This window comes from Ailuropoda melanoleuca, chromosome 1 (genome assembly GCF_002007445.2).
Source record: "Ailuropoda melanoleuca isolate Jingjing chromosome 1, ASM200744v2, whole genome shotgun sequence".
Classification (NCBI taxonomy): domain Eukaryota; kingdom Metazoa; phylum Chordata; class Mammalia; order Carnivora; family Ursidae; genus Ailuropoda; species Ailuropoda melanoleuca.
The window spans coordinates 190,489,765-190,517,102 of record NC_048218.1 but is presented as its reverse complement, the minus strand read 5'-3'; the positions used below and the strand labels follow the sequence as shown (position 1 = coordinate 190,517,102).

The window sequence follows — 27,338 nt, the reverse complement described above, 5'->3', positions numbered from 1 at the left end:
AGTTTTAACAGTGTATGTGAGAAGGAGGTTCGTTACCCTAAAACACACAAATGTAATAATATTGCCATTATTTACTATTATCGTTTATGATGATGATAACGACACTGGCAGTTGAGCGATTAAGTGTGTGGGGGAGTTGGGGGAGGGGGCACAGGGCTGTGAAGGTAAGAGAAAGAGGAACTACAACTCCCAGAACCACCCGGGAAAGTCCACGCCGCGGCGGCGGCGCCCCACCCCTTTCGCCAGCTGGGCCCGCCCTGCCGATGACGTCACAGAGGTGACGTCACGGCGCCCAGAGCGAGGCTGGGGTAGAGAGGCCGACTGAGCCGGAGTCGTCTGCTGGTCGTGGAGGCTGCTAGGGAGCCGGCGAGAGGGTGAGCGGGCGAGCAGACGAGCGAGCTAGAGCAGGCAGGAGGGAGCGACGCGCGGCGCAGAGTAGCGCCGGGACCAGGCCGCGGAGGAACCCACAGCCGGAGAGGGGCAGCCCGAGCCCGGCGCCGCGGGGTCCCCACCCCCACTCGGCCGGACAGTGCCCGGTGTTCCCCCGTGCGGGGGGCGGCGGCGGCGGCGGCTGACGGGACCGGACAGGACCGCGGGGGTGTTGCCACCTCCACCGAGGAGCCGGCGCGGCCGCGGGCTCTTCAGAGCCGGGGCCCGGGGCCCGTGATAGACGGGCCGAGGAAAGGAGAGAGGCGGCGGCGCAGGCGACGGGGAGGCAGCGGCGACACCATGTCATCCCCCAGTCCGGGCAAGAGGCGGATGGACACGGACGTGGTCAAGCTGTATCCTTCGTGGAGAGGGGATTCGGGCTGTCGAGTGGGGGCGGTGTGGGGATGCCCAGGGCACCCCTGAAACCCAAGCAGGGGCCATGGGGGCACTCCAGGCCACTGTCCGAGGCTCCCTTCCTCTCCTCCCTCCCCCTAGTGCCTACGGCGGCTCCTTGGCACCTCCCAGGAGCCAAGAGCCTATTCAGCTCCCCCTTTATCTGCAGCACCCCGAAATGTGCGTTGTTCCTCGCTCTTCTGCACCCTCATTGCCCGTGACTTCCTTTCACGACGTTTGGATTCCCAAGACGGCCTTTTTTTTTTTTTTTTTTTTTTTTTTCCAGGACCATCCACCTCTCTAGACCGTCGTGCCCACCTCAGGGTCTCTCCTGTTTGCTCGTTCTGGATGTAGGGACTCATGATAGAAATTCCCGAGAGTGAAGCCTTTCTTCCTTTCTTGAGATGCCTCCATTCCTTCCACTCACTATGCTTCTTGAACTGGGGTAACTCAAGTGACCTCCTTTATCCCTAATTCCTTTCTATATTAGGAAGAGTAGTCTGCTCAGTGCCCCCTGTTGTAATAAAGAGCTCTGAGTGTTTTAAATCAGAGACCCTTGTTAAGCTTTCTGGTCACTAAAAGAACCCCACCGTTTTTGTTTTCACTGACAAAGCCTGTCCCACCCATAGTTGGATGTGGTGAGGACCCCCAGCCCTCCAGCAAGCCACCCTCCATATTGTGGATATGACAGCTGGGGGAGGGAGAGAAAGAGGATCTCTCCTTGACAAAATAGCCTCTCTACTAGCCACTTAAGCAAACTCCCTGTATGAGGATAAGGTTCTTGGGGAATAACTGCCCTGATTTTACCAAGTGACACCCTTTATTTCCACCCCCTCCCCCAACTTTATGTACTCTGGAGGTAGCAGTGGGAAAGCTGTAACTGATAAGGGCCCTTCAGGCAGTGGTTTTGGTTGGAGTCCAGACTGATTATTTCATGACCAGCTAGAGAAATTCGCGAAGGTTCCTGTGACAAATCTAGAAAAATTTTTAGGGGTAATTTAGATGGTGGGGGGGGGAGAGGAAATGAGCCCAGTGTTCTGAACAACTAATCCCTGGGGAGAAGGGGAACCGGGGATGGGGAGTGGTGGTGTGTGAAACGCAGTTAAAAAGTCCTGTCTCCTGCTTCTCTTTCTCCCTCACCCCCATCCCCCCACCATTTCCCCCTGTTGCAGGGTTTTGTTTATATAACTCAAGTTGTTTGGCTAGATTCTTCAGGTGAATTCCTTCTTTCTTCCTTTTATTTGTTACTGTTTTTGACTGGATGTTTTTCTTCTTTTTAGAGCTTGATGATTACTGTTAAATACTCAGTTATGGAATTCTCCGAAGTTTTAAAAAAGTAGTTTTTGTATTTGGTTTGGAAGTGGGGGATGGGAGGGAAGTTGCCTGGGCAAGAGATTTTTTTTTTCATAATCTTTTCAGGAATAAGGTGTTTTTCGCCTCACTCAGGAAAACTTAGCTAGAAATTAGGAACATTAGGTAGACTTCTTAGTTTTAGGGTTTTGAAGTTTACAGTTTTTGGTAGGTGGGAGGGGGGATTACAGAGAGGAGCAAATAATAAAATATATGTTCCAAATATATGTCTAGGCACAAGTGAAATTGACTCTTTATGAGCTGTTTGTGGCTGTGATTGAGTTTTGTAAATGTGTGAATGATACCAGTAATGTTGGCTTTTCATAAGGTTTCAGGAAAACTTGTAACTATGGCTGTGTGTACATTTTACACAAAGCAGTTTCGGGTTTTATTTTTGTTTAGAAACTAGGAAATGACATGGTGGCAGAATCTGAGTTATTTTTATCCTGAATTGAGAGTTACTGTCACACCTAATGCAAATTTCTACCTAATGTTTAATTGGGATGGAGGTGGAGAGAGAATTCCAGCTGTTTTTGATCAATGTCAGAGTCTCAAATTTTATACATATATATTTTTAGAAGATTGAGGATAAAGGGTGAGGCCTAACTTGACCTGATGCCTTTTCCATATAGTGCCTTTTGTTCATTTAGTAGTTGTGGCATCTAGAATGATTACCGCATTTAGGAGTCGGGGTGTGGGGGGTGGAGAGGGAGAGGAAAACAGACAAAGAACAGCAGGGTGTCTTTCTCTTTTTTCTTCCCCTAAGTGGCTTATTTCATAGCTTATTTTTAGTAGAAGATGAAGAAAGGCAAAGATGCATTGGCCTTCTGTTCTTTCCCCACCTTCCTCCTTTCTGACAAAAGAAAGCAGAGGCGCTTTAAAATCATAGATCTCTGAGATAGGAGGACAACAGTCTCGGGACTTAAAAGCCAGAGGTTATCTTTGTTTCGTATTTATTTTCTGGTCTCACGTAGTTTGGAAGTTAAAATTTTTGTATTTCCTTTTGTGTGTGCATGTGTGTTGTGGGGATGAGAGATTTTGTGGCCCCTTTTCTCTGTTGAATTCGTATTAGTAGGCCCAAATGGAGCCAATAATTTTCGAGCAAGGTATATTTAGCAAAAAATTGAAGGTAAAATATTCCAACCCACTATTAAAATTAGTACAATTGTGTGAAAGGGCCGGGGGTTGAAAATGAAAGATGGTGGAGAGGAAGTAAAGAAGGTCTGAAGGAATGTACTTGCTTTTTGCCCCTCGGTGCCTCTTGATGATTTTTTTGGTTTGGAGGCCGATAGCTGGTTTCATTGCAATCTCCTGTTTCAGCCCATTTTGGGATGTCTCCTGAGTGTAATTATGCCACCACGATTTACAGCTTGGCAGGGAACCTATATAGTAGGAAAGTAGCGGTGTGGGGGTAGGGAGAGAAGGGGATCTGTAACTAATTGGCCACTGCTTTCCACCAGCTTGCTATGTTCTTTCGGAGACAGTCTCTGGTTGTTGTTTGGAGTCGGTGATATTTCTTTTGTGACGGGTTGGTAGGAGGAGAGCTGACTCTCAAGTTATGCAGGGAGTGAGTGTTTTGCACTGATGCACTTAATAATCTGCTGGGCGATTATGTTCTGAAACTCTGACTCATTCATTGTTTCAGTTCTGATCCTTTGCTGAGGGTTGTGCAAACCTCTCCAGGAGCCTAGAGACTGATGTACTGACTTTTGGGCCCTGTAGGAATGTGTCCCAGTCAGAAAACTTACAGTCAGCCCAAATCCTGTGGAACGGTCGTGAATAGTGTGGCCATTTGTTTGCAAAGTCAGGTAGATTGGTTATACTGTGCTGTTCCCAGCCTGGCAAGCTTTGAGGTTTCCATCTCTGATTATTTAGATTGTCTGAGAACTGGGACTCTGGTGACCTTAAAGCGTGATTTGCCCTAAAGGAATATCGGTTTAAATTCTCCCTGGTGGAGGAACAAACAGCTCAGATTACACGGGTTTCCTTGTTGGTGGGGGTTACTCGTCTCACCCTGTTGCACAGCCTGGTGATCCTTTTATCTTGTGAACCAGTGCCCCTGCTGAAGGCTGGAGCTGCTTGTTTTGGAAAAGCATATGCAGGCAAAAGGCCTCAGGCATAGCTCCTCACAGCTCATTGGCTGCTCTGTTACTACCCGGAAAAGGAGGAGGGGCGGAGCTACAAAACAGCTGATGGAGTGTGTGACCAGTGTGTGTTTATATACAAAAGAAGTAGGGGCTGGGGAGGCCTTGTGAGTAGTGTTACAGGTTCAGGTGTATTTTCAGGGGGTAAAAAGAGGAAAACCTGACTTTTTAGAGTACAAGAAATAACTGTTCAAGGTTAAATCAGAGAAGTGAACCTGATAATAATGGGGACTTGGCATATACTATATTTGTTATTGGTGAGATTTTGGAACTTACTTTATAATACTAAGTTTTCAGAGATTCCCATTTTCAGAGGGAGTTGCAGTAACTTAGGATATGCTGCCATTTTAAATGTACTTATATGACTCACGCAGGGATTCAAAAGTATGGTAGAAATGTAAATTTTCCCGTCAAAAGCTTGAAGAGTGCTAGAAAGGGTCAGTGACTTTAAATTCATTAACAGCATTAGTGAAGTCTTACAGAATCCTGGGTGTCTGCTTTAGGGTCTCAGAAGCTTTCAATAACAAGTTCATCCCCCTAAAACATTTGAGCACACTCTTTATGCCAGGCTTGGTGCTAGGTGCTGGGGGTTTAGTAGTGAAACATTTAAGTGTGGGTGGTCATGGTGCTTATGTAACCAGTTAAACAATTTAAAAAAAAATCAAAGTAGAAGCTGTTTATAGTAGGTCAACACTCTATGTAGCAGCTTTTTGAATAACTTGTATTTACTTTCAGAATTGACTTTTCAAGGAGTAGAAAGGTTAAAAAGTGAATTTTATGCGATAGGATGTATGGGGATCTGTATTTCTAGTATTTTAAAGATAGATGTTAAAAAATGGAAACAAAAACATTAAAATGCTTAGCTGTTTGTCTTTCACCTCAACTTTGGTATTTTGTTGTTAATCAGTAGTTATTCTATCCCTAAGTCAGTAGTCTTTGTTACTCTTTAATTTGTGCTCAAAGTGTAGACAATTCTGTAATCTTTTAACTAGCTCCAGTGTCAGTTGAGAGAACCTGTGTTTTGCTTTTATTTCCTGTGGCCTCTGTTTTTGTGAGATGATGAGGTGGAAGGTGGAACAGTTTTATGGTCTTCAAGCTGGAAGTTAAAGCTTTGGCAACTCCCAGTGTTCTGAATTTGTCTTCTCTGCCTAGATTTTGGTGACAAATATAACACACTGGTACTTATTTTTGTTAAGCAGGAACCTACATGAGTAAGCATTCACAGCTTCAGAACATCAGAGTCCTGCAGTGCAGTTCTAGTAAATTACACACAAGCCTAAAAATTCAGCTTATAGGGGAAAAAATCTTTTGCAAATGTGACCCATAAAAGTCACTTAACCCTATTGGTGTGCGTGTGTTAGGAAAAACCTGGATTGGTTGGTTTCCCAGTGTTGTGCAATTTCCCTAGCACCTTGACCTGTTTTATATGTGTGTATACACGTGAATTTGTGTGTGTGTATGTGTATACACATGAGTATATATGAAACTTAGTATCTTGTTCACCCCCCCTTTTTTTTTTTTTAAGATTTTATTTATTTGAGAGAGAACCAGAGAGCACAAGCAGAGGGAGCAGGAGCAGATGAAGCAGGCTCCCCGCTGAGCAGGGAGCCAAGAGGGGGCTGATCCCAGGGCCCTAGGATCATGATCTGAGAGGAGGGCAAATGCCTAACTGACTGAGCCACCCAGGCACCCCTATCTTGTTCTCTCTTAGTAAATTTGATGATTCCAAGGATCATTGAATTTTTATCCATTGCAGTTCAGACGCGTAAAAGTACTTATGGTATGATAGCTTCTTGACCGTAGACCCACCGTATATGTTTTAATAAAATACTTTAATGAAAATCCTTGATTGGATTATGCAGGTAGTAAGGTAATTGAGGAAAGTATGGGTTACAAAAGGTAAAGAAAACAGTCCCCCATAATCCTATCCTTTAAACAGTGGTTCTCAAACTTTAGTGTGATCTTAATTACTTGCAGGGTTTGGGTTGCTGGGGTACCAGCTCTGGAGTTGTCTGATTCAGTGAGTTTAGAGAACTTGTATTTCTGACAGGTTCCCAGATGATATTGATAGTGTTGGTCCAGGGACTACAGTTTAAGAAGCACTGTCCTCAAATATTAATGTTATGTTTTTTCTTATAAGTCTCCTACCCCCATACATTATTTTCCACCTGTTGATCATACTATATGTGCACTGTTTTTGCTTACTGCTTCTTGCAGCTTATTTTCCTGATTAAAAGTATGAAACATAATGAAGAGGTCACATAATATGTGATTCCATGCCATTGATTTAATTCTTTGCCATTTTTCTGTGATAAGATTGAAATTAACATCTTGTGCATAAGGCTTTTCTTGTGTTTTTGGATTATTTCTGTTTTCTACTAGATCAAAGAGTAACCATTTGAATTAAAATATTTAATTTTTTCTGTTTTCTTCTAGATCAAAGAAAGTAACCATTTGAATTAAAATATTTAATTAAAGATCGTGGGGCCCCACACTCAGTGTGCTCTCATTTTGTTCTGTTGTGTTTTAGTTAGTGTGATTTCAGCAGTGAAGCAATCAACCTGTCGTAGTGATGACAAATGGGTTCTGATCTCTTTGTTTTAAACTTTGTGTGTGTGAGATAATGGCACTCTTTAAATTAAGGACACTTTTGTACTTCTCTAAGTGCCTACTGTGAGTTGATGGGTTAAATATATTACATTCATGATTAGATGTGACTGGCAAGAGCTACAGAATTAGTTTTGGTATCTGGAATTTTTTTTTCCTTTTGTTTTTTACTGAGGTATAATTGACATAACCACATATATTTAAGCTGATAAATTAGATAAGTTTTGACAAAAATATCACCCGTGAAGCCTATCAGCACAACCATTGATCTAATTTCTGTCTCTATAGATTATTTTGCATTTTCTAGAATTTTATATAAATGTAATTATACAGTATGTACTTTTATGTGAATTCTTTCATATTTTGAGGTTCACTGTGTTTTTTTTTTTTGTTTTGTTTTTGTTTTTGTTTTTGTTTTTTTTTTACTACTGAGTAGTATGTGATTGTATAGCTATACCACAATTTGTTTATGCATTTACTTTATGGGCGTTTGGGTTATTTCTAGTTTGGAACTATTACGAATGGAGCTGCTTGGATGGGTGTTTTCTTTTCTCTTGAGTAAATATATAGGAATGGAATAGCTGAATCATGGGGTAGGTATAAGCTTAACTTTTTAACGGGTGGCCTGAATTTAATTTTGATGATGTATTTCCCATAGAATTAAGTAGTGACATTAAACTATTGTTTGTTTTGTATTTTAAAGGAATCCCATTAAATAACATTCTGAAGTACTGATTTCTAATCTCAGTCTGTCAAAGCTAGTTTTGTAACTGTTTTTCCCTCTCCTCCATTCAAAATTAGTTAAATTTTCATCGTAAAATATTTTTGTTTTGCGGCCCTTTGACATGGTACTTCAGGAATTATGATTACAAATAACTTTTATTTTTGCATTTGTTAGTAAGACTATCCTTTTCTGAAAAGATAAACACACTTTTTGTTGGTGATTCCCTTTTTTTTTTTTTTCCGTAAAATACTGATAAGAATTTTTTTTTTTTTTTTTAAAGATTTTACTTATTTATTTGACAGAGATAGAGACAGCCAGCGAGAGAGGGAACACAAGCAGGGGGAGTGGGAGAGGAAGAAGCAGGCTCATAGTGGAGGAGCCTGATGTGGGGCTCGATCCCATAACGCCGGGATCACGCCCTGAGCCGAAGGCAGACGCTTAACCGCTGTGCCACCCAGGCGCCCCAGAATTTTTTTTTTACATTAGTTTTACTTAGCACCTCCAAGTGCATTTACGGCAGTTGACAAATACTGATGTCGAGAACTCTGTTGAGGTCTGAATATATCTTCAGTTTTCATATGGACTAAATTCAGGAACAATGGTGACTCTGACAGAACCGGAAACAGATTATATGTTTCCTTAATATGTTTTCCCGGAATTTTTTTAAAGTTAATTTTTAACAAAATAGGATTTTTTTGGTGTTTTTTTGTTTATTTGTTTTTTTACTTTCTGGCATTCAATGTGAGTTACTTGATAGATTGATAGACATTTGCCATAAGAAAAAAAAAAGACATTGCTTTGTAGTAGCTGGTATTGTCACGTTCTTACAAATGACAAGCATTTGAATTTATAGGTAGGTGTTTGCGTGCATGTTGCTTTAACAATTAACATATTAATGGCAGCTGGAACTTCTAACTTGGCTAACGAGAAAAAAGACGACAACCTGGTTTATGCCTGTTTCAGTTTGCAGTCAATGACAATTTATTTGGTGGGGAGACTTCGGGTTAAGTCATCAGACACAAGGGTGGTGCTCTGAGCATGTTTATTAAGAGTTTGTTATTTTCAGATTGCCAAAATGTAATTAAAGTGCAATATAGAAACCTTCTGAAAAAGCAGAAAAGTCAGTTTGTACTTTTGAGAGACTGTTGTTACATTAGCGATTCTCAGGGGGTGGGGGTATGGTGGTTTAGAAGAACTGCTGTATTTTTATGTGCAGGTACCATCGTAGTTTCTTCTCTGTACCTCACCAGATGCTTGCAGAGGGTGTCTGGTTGTTTGCAGGCCTGTGCTTGTGTAGGTTGCTATGCCTGGCGGAACCCAAATCCTCAAGAGCCGGGTGGTGGAGAGCCCCACAGGGCAGCTGTATGCGGACGAAGGATCCTTTTTGCCTTCCCCTGCTCTTTAGGCATCTAGGGCATAAGGTAGGAGGTTTGTAAGGGTGCTGCTGATCTTTTGACCTGGCCCCTGCAGAGAAGTCAGGGAGGAGTAGGAAACCCATGTGCAGGGGAGAGGCTTGGCTGGACTTTGCCATCCTCTGCAAGACAGATGTGGTTGGTGGGTCTGTCTCCGGGCCCACAACAGGTACCACTTGCAGGGACCATATTTCGGGATTTACAATATTGCTTAGTTGATTGGGAATGGAATCTTACGTGTTTTGTTCAACTTCATCGTCTCTTTTAGACACTTTTATTTTATTTTATTTTTTTTTTTAAAGATTTTATTTATTTATTCGACAGAGATAGAGATAGCCAGCGAGAGAGGGAACACAAGCAGGGGGAGTGGGAGAGGAAGAAGCAGGCTCATAGCGGAGGAGCCTGACATGGGGCTCGATCCCACAACGCCGGGATCACGCCCTGAGCCGAAGGCAGACGCTTAACCGCTGTGCCACCCAGGCGCCCCTCTTTTAGACACTTTTAGGGAGGCATTATGTATAAAAGAGAGATTCCCTACGTGTGAAAATGTTATTAATGTTGTAAGTTATGAGTTTTCTTCTTTTTCCACGTATCATGTTTTTATCATGTACACTTTTCAAGGTTTCTTGGATTATAAAATCTTAGTTGAGGTAATATAAATAGAAGAGTAGATACAGCGTGTGCCTGGTTCGTGTTACCGCAGAAGCAATTGGGTTACTACTCAGCTTAGTGAAAATAAATTTAGCTGTTTTGTCCAAGTGGTGCCAGTATAACTTTGGTTATCTGGATATTGCTCTTTAATCAGTTGATGTTGTGTAATTTCAGAAAGGTTGATTAATTTAAAAATTCATAAATTTGGCAAGCCTTTCCACGTGGTTACCTATAGAAAGTTGATTCAGTTAGAACTGTGTTCGTAAGAGATCACTGGGTGTGATATAGTTGGTTGTATTGTTTTATGATCTTACAGACTACTGAATGTTTAGTACCCCTTTGCTAACCTATTTATGTAAATCTGTGTATAAATTAGTTAAGTCTCCTTGGCAGCACGGCCTGAAACTACATAACCCTTTTTGTTTCACTCCAAAGGAAGGAAATGATTTACTTTTTTTTTCCATTAACAGTCACTTTTATATGGCTTTTATATATGGTCCCACAGCTGTGAATTAGTAAGCACTTGGTCAGACCGCTAATTTAAACTAAGGCTTTTATAATGAAATCATCTCATGATGTAGATCTTGGAGATTTGGGGGTTTTATTACACATATTCACATTCATATAGTCAAAGTACATTAAAATGTAGAACATGATACATGTCTGATAACAGGAATGACTGATCTTGGCAACAGAATTTGACATTATTAACATCTCTTAATTTTACCAACTAATTCATTCAATTCGCTACAGCCACCGTCTTCATAATGAATGAAATGAAAAAAAAAGTTTCTTGCCCCTTTATTCATTTGTATCCTTAGAGATTAGAAACAAAAACAAAAAACAAAATACTTTTAAGTCAGATTTGTTTTATGGGTAGAAGAAAGAGAGGAAGTAGACCTTTGAGTGTGTTCTTTAGTCTCATTGTCTGGATTGCTGCCCATTTCTCCTGGCAGTTAAGAAAGGCAGGTCTTGAATGCGGTCTTTGATGATCAAGTGACATATATTTGAGTATACCTGTATTGAATCATTTGTATACTGAGAACACTTACTTGCTTTTGTCTTGTCTTTCTATAAGCTCTTGGGTTAGAATAGTTAGGTTCCAGATTCTATCTTTGAGTAATTAATGTGGTGTTTCCTTTGAAATTTAGCTGAGTTTTATAACCTATAAACCATGATACATCAGGAAAACTATTGGTGGCTCATCAATACTGTCATTTCATTTCATGTATTTCCATTTGTTTATCTGTTTTCTTTTTCTGTTGGTGTTCCTAACTTACACTTTGACTAATTTCTAGAAATCAAGCAAAAGTTAAATACACTGGCAGGAAAGTACACAAATAAACCTTTGAGGAGAAGTTCTTTCCAGATCCTTTACGGTATCTTATGTTCAGTCTTAACCAGAAGTAGTAGTGAAGCCACGTCCTTTTTTCTAGGAGTTTGGAAATCAGAGTATACTAGACTTTGTTCACTTTGTGTGGTTCAGCAATTACTTATCAAACTAGAACTTATGCTAAAAATACATAGTAGTTTACAACTTTGCTATGTGTCCTCTGAATGTAAAAATAGGCTATGCCTTAGATTTGCCTTAACTCCGTTCAGTGAAGTCAGACACAATGGAACTTGACACCTGAATTTTGTGTTATACTTTAAAGGTCCTGGTGTCTCCTTGCCTCTGAAGAATTTGGTGTTTCTCAGCTAGTTTTATGTAATCTGGTCAGTGTTTCTGAGATTCAGAAACTGCTGACTCTGCCTTCTTTTAATAAGTCCTCAAGGTAGGAAGTCTGGAGGTCTTTATCATCCAGCATCCTCCTGTGTTCTTAAAGCAGGGTAAATGGGAACAGTCCTGTACTCCTGTGGGAACGTATTCCCAGGGGTGAGTTCTAGCCCCTTTGCATCTTGTACTTCAGAGAGTGACTAATGAAATAACCATGTTTACTTGGGCTTATTGTTTGTTTTGGGGGGTGACCTGGTACATATGCACAAGCCTTTGAACTGGATTATCTTAATTGACAAAGATACATGTTTTATCTTTCCATTTGCTTAGTGGGTAATACAATTAGAAATTCTGTTTTTTATAGAATCGGAAATTAGCGTATGATCTGTATGCTTTTAAATTGGGGCTTATTACTCATTTGAATGAATTGGTAAAACATAAGGATTTTAGTGTTAGTTCTGGCTGTTTTATTTCTTAAATGTCATTCCTACGGTGTTTTGTCAGCTTTGATGAAGTTCTGATGACATTTTATTATTTAAAGTTAAATTTTAGTAGATATTACACTTACATAGATTTTAGCATGTTTTTCCTACTTGGAGAAAACCTGGAATGCAAATAATAGTATTACAAAGCAATGGTTGCTTTCTAAATATAAGAGCTCTTTGAGTTGAGATTAATAATTTTATTATTTCTAGGCAAGATCCTTTGTGGTTTTGTTTGTTTTTAAGATTTTATTATTTGAGAGCCCACACAAGCAGGGGGAGGGGGAGAAGGAGAGGGAGAAGCAGACTCCCTGCTGAGCAAGGAGCCTGATGTGGGAACTCCATCCCAAGACCCTGGGATCATGACCTGAGCCTGAGGCAGATGCTTAACCGACTGAGCCACCCAGGCACCCCCCACTTCGTGGCTTTAAGTAGTAGTTTGAGAAATACTAATTTGTGGCTGTACTGCTTCAGATGAGGAGAGTAAACTCTGGTAACTTTGTTTTTATTATTGATACCAAAAATAGAAGCCAGAGTTGAAATTAGGAGTCTGTTTTTCATTCCTGACTTCTAAAATCAGTTTTACTATTTAGTAGTCACATTTGCTATATGAAAAATAGAATTAAAGCAGTATAACCTAATGCCTTAGTTAATGCTATTTATAAGAGTATAAGAGTCCTAGAGAATAAAAGATGACACTAAGTAGGTTTTAATATAAATGTTCTGGTGTCTCTTTATAATAATAGAGTAGATGGCACTGCTTTTATATTTTTGAGGTTTCTGAATTGTATGTGACCTGTCAATAATTAAAAAAAAAATAATATAAGCCCTGTAATGGTGCCTGACTTATGGAGTTTTTATCAGCATAGAATGACAGCATGCTGTTCCTTTCAAAACTTTGTATTTAATTACCTAAATCATACTTTGGTTTTTAAAAGGTAAATTTAGGGAATGGGAATACAGGTGAGTAAAAGGATACATCCAGAGCCAGAATAGGATCCCATCAGAGTTTAAAACAGTTCAGTAGTTAATATTTTAATACTCTTTAGGTATTTTGAAGATATCTTTTGTAGAAAATTTAGTTGCTAACGTTTTTTTTTGTTTTTTGTTTTTTGTTTTTTTTTTAAGTAATCTCTACATCCAACATGGGGCTCAAACTCATGACCCCAAGACTCATGCTGTATGGACTGAGCCAGCCAGGGACCCCAGTTGCCAACATTTTCTTTTCTTTTTTTGTTTAATTTTTTTTTTTAAAGATTTAATTTATTTATTTGACAGAGATAGAGACAGCCAGCAAGAGAGGGAACACAAGCAGGGGGAGTGGGAGAGGAAGAAGCAGGCTCCCAGCGGAGGAGCCCGGTGTGGGCTGGATCCCAGGACTCCGGGATCACTCCCTGAGCCGAAGGCAGACGCTTAAGGACTGAGCCAGCCAGGTGCCCCCAGCATTTTCATGGATATTTAAACTCTGGGTGTCTATAATGGATCAGTTTTGCTCCATGTTATAGTAATTTCAGTTATTAGTCTCAAGGCAGCTAAGCATGTATAAAAACTTTGGATGCTTACTTTTTTATTTATCTCTAAATTTTTTTATTTTTTAAGCAGGCTTCACACCCAGTGTGGGGCTTGAAGTCACGACCCTGAGATCAAGAGTTGCATGCTCTACCAGCTGAGCCAGCCAGGTGCCCCTGGATGCTTAATTTTTTTTAAGTTGGGATGAGAGAAAGCTTGGGAAGTAAGCAGCCTTTCTCATTTTCTGCTGTTTTGCTTTAACGTTTGATAGCTTTTTTTTTTTTAATTTTTTTTTTTAAGATTTTATTTTTATTTATGTGACAGAGAGACAGCCAGCGAGAGAGGGAGCACAGCAGAGGAGTGGGAGAGGAAGAAGCAGGCTCCCAGCGGATGAGCCGGATGTGGGGCTCGATCCCGGAATACCGGGATCACGCCCTGAGCCAAAGGCAGACGCTTAATGACTGCACTACCCAGGCGCCCCTAACGTTTGATAGCTTTTTACTCTTCTTAGATAAGCTTTTAATTTTGGATTTACAGAAAAGTTGCAAAGATCCTACAGAGAGTTCCTGTACCTCACCCAGTTATGATTACCCCTGTGTTATTTTATGTTACAGAGACAACACTGGTCAAAACTAAGAACAACCAACAGTGGTTGGTATGTTACCATAAACTAAACTTCAGGCTTTTTTCAGATTCCACCAGTTTTTCCATGACTATTCTTTTCAGTTCCAGGATTGAATCCAGGATACCACATTACATGTAGTGGTCATGTCTCCTTGGTATTCTCTAGTCTGTGACAGTTGGTTCAGTTCTTTCTTGTTTCATAGAACGTTGACAGTTCTGGAGTACTGGTCAGGTGTTTTTTTGAATATTCCTCAGTTTTGGTTTATCTGATTTTTTTCCACTCATGATTAGACTTCATAATAGTAAAGGTATTAAGATTGGCCAAACTCATTATGAGGTTTTGGAAAGAATACCACAGGGGTGAAGTGCCCTTCTCATCGCAAACAGGCTGTGTGAGGGGCATACCTATGTCCTTAGGACATCACAGGCCTTAGTGGTGCTCGCCAGGTTTTTCCTGTAAAGTTACTATTCTTCCTTCGGTATTCTGTTCTTTGGAAGATAGTCACTAAGTGTAGCTGACATTCAAGAAGCCCCAGGGGAATTAGGTTCTTCTCCTGGAAGGAGTTACTGTTTCTCACTTGTGTGTGTGTGAATGTTTTGTTTTTGTTGTTGTTGTGTTGTTCTTGACTCTTTTTCTATTTAAATTTCTTCTTGTGGCCTCTTCTCTCCCTTTCATTGTAGAGTTTGTTCTGTCAGTCTTCAGGTCGATTTCTAGGGGTTTTGAGGATGATTTGATAGTTACTAATTGTTTTGGTGGGCGGAGATGAACTTGTGGTCCTTCTACTCTGCCACCATCTTCCTGCTCCTTGTTTTTGACCCTTGATTGTAATATATTAGTGCATTAATCTAAGTTATTAGCTTTTGTTCAGAAGTTATATTTGATTTTCAATGAAGTATAAATTAGTACGGCCTTAGGGAAATGAAATGGGAAGTAAATATATGAGGATGTGGTCTGGGAGCTTACAGATTTGTAGGATTTGTTTATTTAGCAATTTGCAAGTGGCAAATTGAACTTTCTACATTGGCTGTTTTTAGGTCTATAATAACATTTATATGTGAAAATGAAGGTAAACTTAGAATGAGCTGCGAAGGTATTAGTTAAAAGCTTTATAACTCAATCTTAGAGTTTTAGGGTGGGGTACTGATAAAATGCTATTACATTCTGTGTGGCATCTTGTTATTAACCAGTTATATAATTAACTCATAAGAGAGAAGAATATATTCTCATCAGCCGCTAGTTTGAGCAGAGGATCATTATTTTGGCCCACAAAAGCTTTTTATTCTATCTTAAAGGAATGCATTTTTTACCATTTTGATAACCTTTTTCTTTTTAGCAGGTCTATTTGTAGTTTCACTGAAAATCTTGACATAATTGTAGTTGTCAGTTTTTTTTTTTTTTTTAAGATTTTATTTATTTATTTGACAGAGATAGAGACAGCCAGCGAGAGAGGGAACACAAGCAGGGGGAGTGGGAGAGGAAGAAGCAGGCTCATAGCGGAGAAGCCTGATGTGGGGCTCGATCCCGTAACACCGGGATCACGCCCTGAGCCGAAGGCAGAAGCTTAACCGCTGTGCCACCCAGGCGCCCCTGTAGTTGTCAGTTTTAACCAGAAATTCAATTTTTTTTTTTTTAAGATTTTTATTTATTTAACAGAGCGCGGGAGCATGTGCGCACACACAAGTGGGCGCAAGCAGGGGGAATGGCAGGGAGAGGGAGCCCAGTGCGGGCTTGATCCCAGGACCCTGCGATTATGACCTGAGTCGAAGGCAGACGCTTAACCGACTGAGCCACCCAGGTGCCCCCAGAAATTCAGTTATTATGGGAAGATTAACTGTGTGAAACTTCACTTTTTCTTCAGAATTTTGTAAGCATTTGAAGCTTAACTTTTTTAAATGAGAAGACTCATTTTACTTTGACAACCCCAGTGTATTTTTATTTTGGCTGATGTTTTTGTCATTTTCTCCTTTCTCCCTGGGAATAACACTGATGATGAAAGTCCTAAAAGTATATACAATACATTGTTTTCTTTTTATGATTTTATTTTATTTGTTTGTTTGTTTTTAAGATTTTATTTGTCAGAGAGAGAGCACCAGCACGAGGAGCGGCAGGCAGAGGGAGAAGCAGGCTCCCCGCTGAGTAAGGAGCCCCATGCAGTACTTGATCCCGGGACCCTGGGATCATGACCTGAGCCAAAGACAGACACTTAACTGACTGAGTCACCCAGGCATCCCAGATTTTATTTATTTTAGAGAGAAAGAGCGAGTGTAAGTGGCCGGGGGCGGGGAGTGAGAGGGGGAGAGGGAGAGAGAATCTGAAGCAGACTGTACTGAGTGCAGAGCTGGACACTGGGATTATCTCACAACTGTGAGATCATGACCTGAGCCAAAACCAAGAGTCGGATGCTTAACTGACTGAGCCACCCAGGTGCCCCAGTACATTGTTTTCTTGAACAGAGTGTATTTATAGTTGAGGCTATTAGGTAAGTGACCTCTGGAAAAATGTTGGCCAAACCCATTTGGTTTCTAGGCTAAGATGTTAAGCTAAACTATCTCTCTTAGGAACTTCCTTGAAAATAGGAAAAAAGGTAGAAGTTGAATATTGGTAAATATCTTGCTAGTTATAAACATAGTAGTAATAAATAGTAACACAGTCTTTGAGATTGTAGAGGACAGTTTGGAATTTGTATATTAGTTCATGGGGACACCTGAGCTTTTGTGTGGTATATAGGTCAGAAGTGTTTATAACCAGCTGTTTATTGGCTTAGGAACCCCAGTGGTGCACTTGTAGACCTTTGGCCTTATTTAATACTAACAGCTGGAGGTCATGTAGATGCTGAGAGTCCGTAGTGCGGCACTTAGGGCCAGTAAGGCTTGGTGACTCTGTGCCAGTTTTGAACTGGTTCTTTGCTCACTTTAAGTCCTTTAAAAGAAAAGAAACAAGGCTTAAGTTTTAAAGAGCAGTTTTAGGCTCATAGCAAAATTGAGGAGAATGTACAGAAAATGTCTCATATCCTTCTGGCCCCACTCATGCACAGCCTCCTCCATTATTAGCATCCCCCACCAGAGTGGTGCATTTGTTACAACTGATGAATCTGCATTGACACATCATTATCACCCAAAGGCTGTAGTTTGCATTAGAGTTCATTCTTAGTGTTGTGTATCTGTGTGTCTGGACATACATATAATGACATATATCCATCATTATGGTATCCTACCCAGTATTTTCACAGCTCTAAAAATTCTCTGTACTCCACCAATTCATTCCCCTCTTCCCCAACCCCTGGCAACCAGGTATCTTTTTATTGCCTTCATAATTTTGCCTTTTCCAGAATGTCCTATAGTTGGAGTCATACAGGCTATAGCCTTTTCAGATTGGCTTCTTTCAGTTAGTAATATGGATTTAAGTTTCTATTATGACATTGCGTGGCTTGATAGCTCATTTCTTATTAGTGCCAAATAATGCTGCATTGCCTGGATGTACCACAGTTAGTTTGTCCATTCACCTTGGTGAGCTGTTTTTAGTGAACAGAGCTAATATTTTTTCTAATGGTTCTTCATTTTTCCAGATTCACCTTTGTGCTTAAAAAAAAAAAAATCAACAACAAGTGGTTCCATTTTATACTGCTGGCCCATTCTGTTCTTAGTTCTGCCTTTCTTGACCCCTAATACTTGCTCTATAATGTGCTGCTTCTCATTCTGGTATATTTCAGTTTATTCTTGTAGAATCTTTGCTTTGAAGTGTTATGGCCCACTTTTTATGGATTAAAAACCTGGCTGGACAGATTGGCTGAAGTGCTGAGATCGTAGAGGAAGTCCTTTATGGGAGGAAGCTGAAGCCAATGAGAGTTTGTCATGCTTTTGTCCCTTTGGCACACATTTAACTTTGCATATGAAGTAGGTGCTCAGAAAACACCTGTTAAGTGAATTTTGATACATAATATACTATAGGTTTTTGCCAAGTCCTTAGGTCAGTTTTAGACCAAACTTGGCACCTGATGGAAAATCATACAGAAATTATGCTGGGGAGAGGCACGTCCTCCTCAAATGAAGAGGACTGCAGTTCTTTTTCGTTCGTTCATTCGTTTGTTTGGTTTTTTTTTGTTTTTTTTTTTTTTAACAATTTTATTTATTTGACAGAGACAGAAAGAGAGAGAACACAAGAAGGGGGAGCGGGAGAAGCAGGCTCCCAGGGAGCCCAGTGCAGGGCTGACCCCAGGACCCTGGGATCATGACCTGAGCTGAAGGCAGACGCTTAACCAGCAGAACCACCCAGGCGCCCCAGGACCTCAGTTCTTTATGTGCAGATTCCATTTGCCATTTCATGTACACTGCTCATTTTTCCATGTGTGATGTGAGCATTTGTGTTCTGAAATTGTCCTAAATGCTAATACTTTATTTTAATGTTTTATTCATTTGACAGAGAACACAAGCAGGGGGAGCAGTAGGCCGAGGGAGAGGGAGAAGCAGATTCCTCCCTGAGCAGGGGCTCGGTCCCAGGACCCCGAGATCATAACCTGAGCCCAAGGCAGACGCTTAACCGACTGAGCCACCTAGGCGCCCCACTTTAATTTATTAATAGTCATTTTCATATGAGTTCCCTTTTAAGATTGATTGCTGGTTTTATTTAAGATCAAAAAAGCTATTAGGATTGTGGATTGGGGAAAGAAACAGTTGGAACTTCTGTTACTTTGTGAAATAGGATACCTTAGACTCATCAAATCATATAGCTTATTAATACCTCTGTACTTCGTAAAGTGTCTCAAGTTATTCTTTACAAATTAATGGTTGTCAAGGTAGATTTTACTAACTGAAGTTTTGATACAATCAATTTTTTTGTCTGCCCAAGACCTAACTGAGGAGTTTATTCTTGGTTTTTTGTTGTTGTTACCTCTCACCCATACTCTGAGGAAGAAGATTTTAAGAAATGCTGTAATAGCTCACACCTTTTATAAAAATTATATGTGGCCTGTTTTTAGTTACTCAAAATAGTGGGGAAAATATAATAGCAAGGTGTTTAAAATCTCATAGGTACAAAACTTGAAGTTCAGTGATATAGTTAAACTGTACATACACATAAATACAGCTTTTTTTCTTTGTGTCTCTGCATGGGCTGTTAGGAAAAGATTTTTACTCAGGTTATTGGTAAATTCTTTAATAACTTGAATTCTCAACACTGATTCCGAAGTATTGCCTGCAGACTTCTTGGGATCCTGGAGACACTTTCTGGGGGATTGTAAGATCAAAACTAGTTTTTAGGGCACGTGGGTGGCTCAGTCATTAAGCATCTGCCTTTGGCCCAGGTCATGATCCCTGGGTCTTGGGATTGAGCCCCGCATCGGGCTCCCTGCTCAGCGGGGAGTCTGTTCCTCCCTCTGCCTCTGCCTGCTGCTTTCCCTACTTGGGCTCTCTCTGTCAGATAAAATCTTAAAAAAAAAAAAAAAAAAGATTAAAAAAAACTTGTTTCATAGTTACCTTATTTCTTTTTTCATCTTGCCTTTTTTGCTGACATTCGCTCTGATGGTGCAAAACCAGTGGTGGATAAAACTGTTGATGCCATAGCACACCAAAACAGTGATCATAGTAGAAATACTCTTACCCCCACATACCTAAAGTTAAAAAAGGGCAGCTTCATTTGAGCATGGCTTTGATGAGGAGTAAAGATACTTATTAAATTTTGGCCTTCAATTATGTGTGATTCTAATATTCTGTGTGATGAAAGGGGAAACACCTTTCCTGCAAGTCGCAAGTATGGTGGAGTTTTCTAGAAGCAACAACACAGGTGATTTTGAGTTGCCAACTGAACTAGCTGTTTTTCTGTGGAATGCCGTTTGTACTTGAAAGGATGTAGTTGAAACAGTTGTAGTTGTTCAGAGTTGGATGTTTGGCAGACATTTTCTCCAAATAAAGCGAGGCCATCATTTCAAGGAAAACTGCTAGTATATAAAATGATATAGTAAAAATATAAAATACAAGTTTTAAAGTAAAAATTGGAATCTTGGGTAACTTGTTTTCTGCTACCACATGCTTGACAGTCGTCTAATACTTACATTTTGATGGGATTAGTGGTGATATTAACTAACATGATCTTTCAATATTGTGTAATGAAATGTATCAGTATTAGGAAGATCCATATGAGTCTATGAACCAGTATTTCCCAAATAGCCAGCACATGATAGAAAATCATGCTTGGATGGTGCCTGGGAGGCTCAGTCGGTTAAGCCTCTGCGTTTGGCTCAGGTCATGATCTCGGTCCTGGGATCCCTGGGATTGAGGCCCTTATTGGGCTCCCTGCTCGGTGGGGAGTCTACTTCTCCCTCTGTCCCTCCCCCTGCGTGTGCTTTCTCCCTCCCCTACCTCTCAAATAAAATCTTAAAAAAAAAAAAAAAAAAAGAAAATCATGCTTGGGTAAAAGACCCATTAAAAAAATGCAAGGTAGTAGACTAGTGGAGTTTAACAATAGGAAAAATTCATTGGTACCATTCCAGATTCAACATTGCAGCTAGCCTTTAGGAAGCTACCACTTGTCAAGTTTTGGTGTAATATCAATGGAGAATGTTCAGAATGATCTGCAAAGTCTATTAAACTACTTTTCTTTTTCTAACTGCATTCAAAACATAATGTACCAGATTTAATACAGAAGCGTATATGAGAATCCAGCCCATTTCTGTTAAGCCAGACGTTAAAGAAATTTGCTAATTTTTTTTTTGCTTTGGGAATTATTTTTCAAAAAAATGATATGTTAACATCCATAAGATTTATTACTTTATTTTTTTTTAAAGATTTTATTTATTTATTCGACAGAGAGACAGCCAGCGAGAGAGGGAGCACAAGCAGGGGGAATGTGAGAGGAAGAAGCAGGCTCCCAGCAGAAGAGCCTGATGTGGGGCTCGATCCCAGGACTCTGGGATCGCGCCCTGAACCGAAGGCAGACGCTTAACGACTGCGCTACCCAGGCGCCCCAAGATTTATTACTTTAAAATGAGCTGATGTTTTAAATTTCACAATGGTAAATGTCAGTAAAAGCTCTTTGGAGTCATCAGTTTTTAAGTGTAAAGGGTGCTAAGACCAGAAAGTTTGAGAACCACTACTTCAACAGATGTATGTCTGAAGAGAAGTTGTGTTGTACAAAGTCTAGGACGTGCTTTATTTGTACCTAATGCATAGTGTTGGCAAAATAGTAGATTCTTTTTTTTTCTTTCAAATTTTTATTTAAATTCTAGTTAGTTGACATAGTGTAATATTGGTTTCAGGAGTAGAATTCGGTGATTCATCACTTACATATAACACTCAGTGCTCATTATATCAAGTGCCCTCCTTAATACCCATCCCCCATCTAGCCCATCCCCCCCCCCTCCCTCCATCAACCCTGGTTAGGAGTAGATTTTTTTTTTTTTTTAGATTTATTTATTTTAGAAAGTGTGTATGAGCAGGGGAAGGGGCAGGGGAAGGGGGAGAGAGAGAGAATCTCAAGCAGACTCCTTGCCGAGTGTGGAGCCCAACTTAGGGCCCAGTCCTACTACTGTGAGATCATGACCTGAGCTAAAATCAAGATTTGAGGGGCGCCTGGGTGGCACAGCGGTTGAGCGTCTGCCTTCGGCTCAGGGCGTGATCCCGGCGTTGCGGGATCGAGCCCCACATCAGGCTCCTCTGCTGTGAGCCTGCTTCTTCCTCTCCCACTCCCCCTGCTGTGTTCCCCTCTCTCGCTGGCTGTCTCTATCTCTGTCAAATAAATAAATAAAATCTTAAAAAAATAAATAAATAAATAAATAAATAAATAAAATCAAGATTTGAATACTTAACTGACTGAGCCACCCAGGTGCCCCAAGAATGGATTATTTAATAAAGTATTTGAATCAGGTTGAATTGAATTATACAGTAAACAAGGTAAATACACATTTAGCCATGGAGGGAAGTTGGTGTAATGTGGAGATGGGAAGTATTTTCATGTCAGTAAAGAGTGTTAGAGTTTATACTGTGTTTTATAGATTCTAACACCTTTTTTTCCATCTCAACATCTTTTGAATTGAGATGTCTTAGAGTTGGTGATGAATCGGGTCGTCAGCCTCTTTGTTTCTTGACGTTCTGAAATAATGTAGATATGATGAAATAAGGTGGCACGTTTTTGTGTGTGTGTGCATGTTTTTGTTTGAAGCTGAGGAGGAAACGTTGAGTAGCAGTTTGCTTTTTGGCCTACAGGATATGTTACATTAAATTTTATCAGGCCCTGAGTTGACTCTGGGCAGTTGGCAATGGGTCCATTGTTAGAATATCCCATTCATAAAACATACATCTTCATTCTAAGAAAGAAGACTAGATTCTACTGCCAGAATTCAGGCTCTTAATGTAAAATGTAAAATGTGATGTAAAAATTTTATATACATAGGAAAAACTTTGTTTTCCCATGTAATCATATTGTTGGGAACGTAATGGTGAGTATTGAGTTATTCTCATTTCTGTTCTAAAGCAGGCCATGGGAGGTTTTACCGTGTAGCTCTTAGGAAATGAAGAACAGTGGGGCGCCTAGGTGGCTCAGTTGGTTAAGCATCTGCCTTTGGCTAAGGTCATGATGTTAGGGTTCTGGGATTGAGTCCCTCGTCCAGCTCCCTGCTCAGTGGGGAGTCTGCTTCTCCCTGTCCCCCTGCCCATCCTCTTGCTTGTGCACACGCTTTCTCTCAAATAAATAAAATCTTTTTAAAAAATTGAAGAGTAGCAGAATTGAAAGACTTAAAAAATTTTAACGATTTATTTTTGACAGCATATGCACACAAGTGGGGGGAGGGGCAAAGGGAGAGGAAGAGAATTCTGAAGCAGACTCTCAACTGAGCATGGAGCCCAATGCAGGGCTCCATCCCATGACTCTGAGATAATCTGAGCTACTCAGGTGCCCCTAAAATTTTCTTTTAATTGAAGAAATCCAATATTTATTAATACTGCACTGAAGCTTGAAGAAGTTGTAAGTTTACTTTTGGCTATTGTTATTCTGAACTTGAGTACTGTTAATATTTATTCTGTGTGGTCTTATGAGGACCTGGGAGATACAGATGCTCATTTGTGTAACTTCAGAGCAATTTCTGTTCTCTTGAAGAGGTCTATTAAAAGATGAGTTACTGGGGGCGCCTGGGTGGCTCAGTCGTTAAGCGTCTGCCTTCGGCTCAGGGTGTGATCCTGGCGTTCTGGGATTGAGCCCTACATCAGGCTCCTCTGCTGGGAGCCTGCTTCTTCCTCTCCTACTCCCCCTGCCTGTGTTCCCTCTCTCACTGGCTGGCTGTCTCTCTCTGCCAAATAAATAAAGTCTTTAAAAAAAAAAAAAAAGATACTGTGTTCTGTTATTAACCTCCTGCCTCTGTTTAATTCTGTATAAAAACAAAAGGACCATAACATGGAGATATAAAGATGTTATACAAGTAAATAGCATAGGCACCCTTAATAATAAATTTAAAAAGAGGATAGGACCTTGGAAAAGTACGGAGTCAAGTCTGTGAGAGAGGCTTTCTGGAGGAAGCTGACTGTCCTAGAGATAGGAGGTAAATAAGCAAGAGGGCACATGTGGGGATGTGAGGTGGCTGGTGGCTTAACTCAAGTAAAACATCAGAGGTTGTAAATAAGTCACTGTAAGTATGTATGTGCTAGAGCACATTATGTGACCAAGATTATGTGGGTTGCTGTAAAAGGGATAGGCTGAGCTTTTTTTGCCTTTTATGATCTAATGGACACTCTGGAACTAGTAGAACCACACCTGATACTTTGCTGGACGTTCTTTGCTGGAGGTATGGTTTCTCATCTGTCAACTGAAGGAGGATTCTTGATAAAGAATTTACCCATAGAAATTGAAATCTGATCATGGGTTGGCAGGGTTTTACCAATGGTGTTAATAGAAGAGAATGCATGGGCTTGTGGCGCATTATATGAGAATGATTCACATTTTGAAACGTGTACCTTTGTAGGCGTATACTGCATTGGAAAAGTAAGATATTTGGAATGACCATAGGCTTTAGTCATATAATGGATTTGCAGCTGCATTTGGTTTCTTCATCCAAAAAATGAAGAAAATACCATATCATAGGATTGCTGGAAGGATGATAGAAAGTCATATATGTGACTGCGTTTAGTACGTAGTTGCTTAGTGAATACCTGAGGAATTGTAGCTGGCTGTTATTAAAAGATCTGTAACGTGGAGTTCACAGATAAGCAGGTAAGGGCAAGATTGAGGTGGTCAAGGACCCAGGTTCCTTCTGTTTTCTCATACCCAGCCATCTTTACTGTCCTGTAGGAGTTGCTCCTGCTATCACATTAATGTTACATGCAGGAGGAGGAAGAAAGGGGCAATTAAGACAAACTTAACTAGCTAAGACTGCCTCCCCCCACCCCCAACTTTTAAGGAATTTTTTGGGTGTCCCTCCCTACAAATGGCACTTACATTCTGGGCCAGAAATACCAGCTGACCAACCCTAACTGCAAGAGAGGCCGGGAAACGTCACTTTTTGACTGCCCTTAATAAAATTAGTTTTATTAGTAAGGGGAGGGGCGGCTGGCTGACTCAATTGGAAGAGCATGCACCTCTTGATCTCAGGGTCATGAGTTTGAGCCCCACGTTGGGTGTAGAAATGACTAAAAAAAATGAAAAGAGAATAGATACTGGGTTGGGTAACCAGCAGTGTTTGCCACAATGTTTTGTTTTTTTCTTTCATTTACATATTGGGGGGTATTATCATTCAGGCTTGGGTTCCCATGCTTTGAATTTTGGTTTATAAATTTTGTTTCTTTTATCCCATCTCTTCCAGATTCTGCTTTGCTGGAAGACTGGGTTTACATGATATATTTACTCTGAGGCATTGAGTGAGAAGACAAAGCATTAACTTGTCTCTTTTCACTTCTAGTTTATCTTCAGACTTTAACTTGGGACCTAATTTGGGAGGTTGGTAGAGGAGGGGCGTCAGTATGAAAGAGGACTGCCTGACAGACCATCCAGCATTCTTGTCCTTGACTCTGTCGCTCAGTGCTGTGAGACCTTGTACCTTTCACTTCCTTCTTGGGTATCCCTTTCTTTATATATCGAATAAGGAATTGGCTTAAATGATCCTAAATCTTTGCCACTTGAATGCTGTGATTTTTATCTGCAGATACTTTGCATATAACTCTTATCGTGTGTATATATATATATGTAAATTGTGAAAGATCTTCAAAGCCATGTATATACCTGGAATTGCCTTCTAGGGAATAGAAAATTGAAAATAGGTTTATGACAAATTTTAAATCTTACTTTGGATCTTATTATCTTTGCAGATATGTATTGTAAAAATTAAGTTCTTCAACTTACAACTTTCTTGGTTTGAATTTTTCCTAAGGCTTTTTAGAGGCCCTTGACATCTTTATTTCTGACTTCCTGAGATAAAATTTTGCTTCATGTTTAGAAATCTGTGTTAATGTTAAGTTTGAGTAGGAAAAGCCTCTGTCTTGGGCCAGTAACAGTTGTTACACTTTCATTTCTAGAAATGGATCCCTGGAGGGGCACCTGGGTGGCTCAGTCGGTTAAGTGTCAGGTTTTGGGTCAGGTCATGATCTCAGGGTCCTGAGATCAAGCCCCGCGTTGGGGCTCCATGCTCGGCCCTTTCCTTCTCCCTCTGCCCCTCCCCCTACTCTCTCTGTCTCTCTCTCAAATAAATAAAGTCTTTTTAAAAAATTAAAGTAAAAAAATGTAATTAAAAAGAATGGATCTCTGGAATTAGTTGAAGTATTATGAAAGTAGAGTTATTAAAATTCTGTTCACTGTTAACTGATCACCAGCTCACCTGAGAATTCAAATGCTTTGTTTACCATGTTAAGTCAGACTTTGACTATGAATAAATCGGTTGTTACCATTATTACAGATGGTGGAATTAAAGCAAGATGTTACAGTCCTTGTCTGTTAACGGGGAGCTGCCAAGTTAAGAATGCCTTCTGATTTTGTCCGGTGGGGTGAGTGTATCTGTTCCCTGTATGTTTTAGGAGAGGGGGACTTGCTGTTCACCCATGTTGTGTTTCAGTTTTGTTTTTCATGTAGAGTATGTCCTGAGAGGCAGTATGGTTTAATAAGTGGGACAAGGCCCTTGTTAGAATTCTCTGAAACAGCCCCCCCCCCCCCGGCTTAGTTGGTTGAGCATGCGACTCTTTATTTCAGCTCAGGTCATGATCTCAGGGTCCTGAGGTTGAGCCCTGCGTGGGGCTCCCCACTCAGTGGGGGAGTCTGCTTCTTTCCTTCTCCCTCTTCCTCAGCCCCTGCCCTTGCTTTCCCTCTCTCTCAAAAAATCCTTTAAAAAAAAAAAAAAAGGAATTTTCTGAAACAGAGTAATTTTCACACTAGTATATTTCTCTTTCATCCTTGTTCCCTGATCCCTGGTGTTATGAATGAACAATAGATTTCAGATTGCTTCCATGTTTTATTTAATTAATTTATTTTTAAGATTTTAAAAACTTTATTAGAGCAGAATGGGCAAGAGAGAGCAGGAGGGCAGGGAGGGGAGAAGCAGGCTCCCCGCTGAGCAGGGAGCCTGATGTGGGATGCCATCCCAGGACCTCCATATGTATTTGTATATATATTTATATTTATTTTATTTTATTTTTGAAGTTTTAATTTGAAAGCACGAGTGAGAAAGAGAGAGAGCATGGTGGGGGAGGGGCAGAGGGAGAAGCAGACTCCCTGCTGAGCAGGGAGCCCAACGGAGGACTGGATCCCAGGACTCCAGGACCATGACCTGCACGGAAGGCACACCCTTAACCGATTGAGGCACCCAGGCACCCCAGTTACAGATTCTTTTACTGAAGTTTGGGTTATTAGTTGGAAATGCTATGATTGAGGACATTGGTATCAGTTTTATGATTTTCCTAAATTACTACGTAACTTCTAATCACATAAAAAGAGTCTAAGCTTGTCCAAGCTACTTTAAGTTATGATTAATAATGCAGAACCAATTTTAGGTTGGTAGTAATATTTACTGGTTAAAATGTAGTGGTAGGCCTTTAACTTGGCCTTATTATAGATCTTTTTCTTTCAGCTGCCACATTTTTATGAGTAAAACTACAAAAGCAGAGAAAACTTCATTTTCTGGAAGTTGGTTGATGAGGGTCATTGGATAGAATTGCATAATGTTGGCATTATTAAGTTTTTGTTCAACAGATATTGACTGGAAAATTTTCTTTATTAAAGTTTACTATGAAAAATCTCAGATACATAAAAGTGGAAAGAATAAAATAAATGAATACCTATCTTCCCACCATGTAGACTCAATAAATATTTTGCTATATTTGCTTTACCATACA

General features: G+C 40.4%; 1 protein-coding gene across 1 annotated transcript in view; it reads left to right on the top strand.

Moving 5' to 3' along the window:
• Positions 1–281: 281 nt before the first annotated feature.
• UBE2H (ubiquitin conjugating enzyme E2 H) overlaps positions 282–27,338 on the top strand; it is a 103,268-nt gene continuing 76,211 nt past the window's right edge. Inside the window, exon 1 of the mRNA XM_011230345.3 lies at positions 282–782. Within this exon, the coding sequence (XP_011228647.1) occupies positions 730–782 (53 nt within the window). The 5' untranslated portion in view covers positions 282–729. The remainder of the gene's footprint in view (positions 783–27,338) is intronic.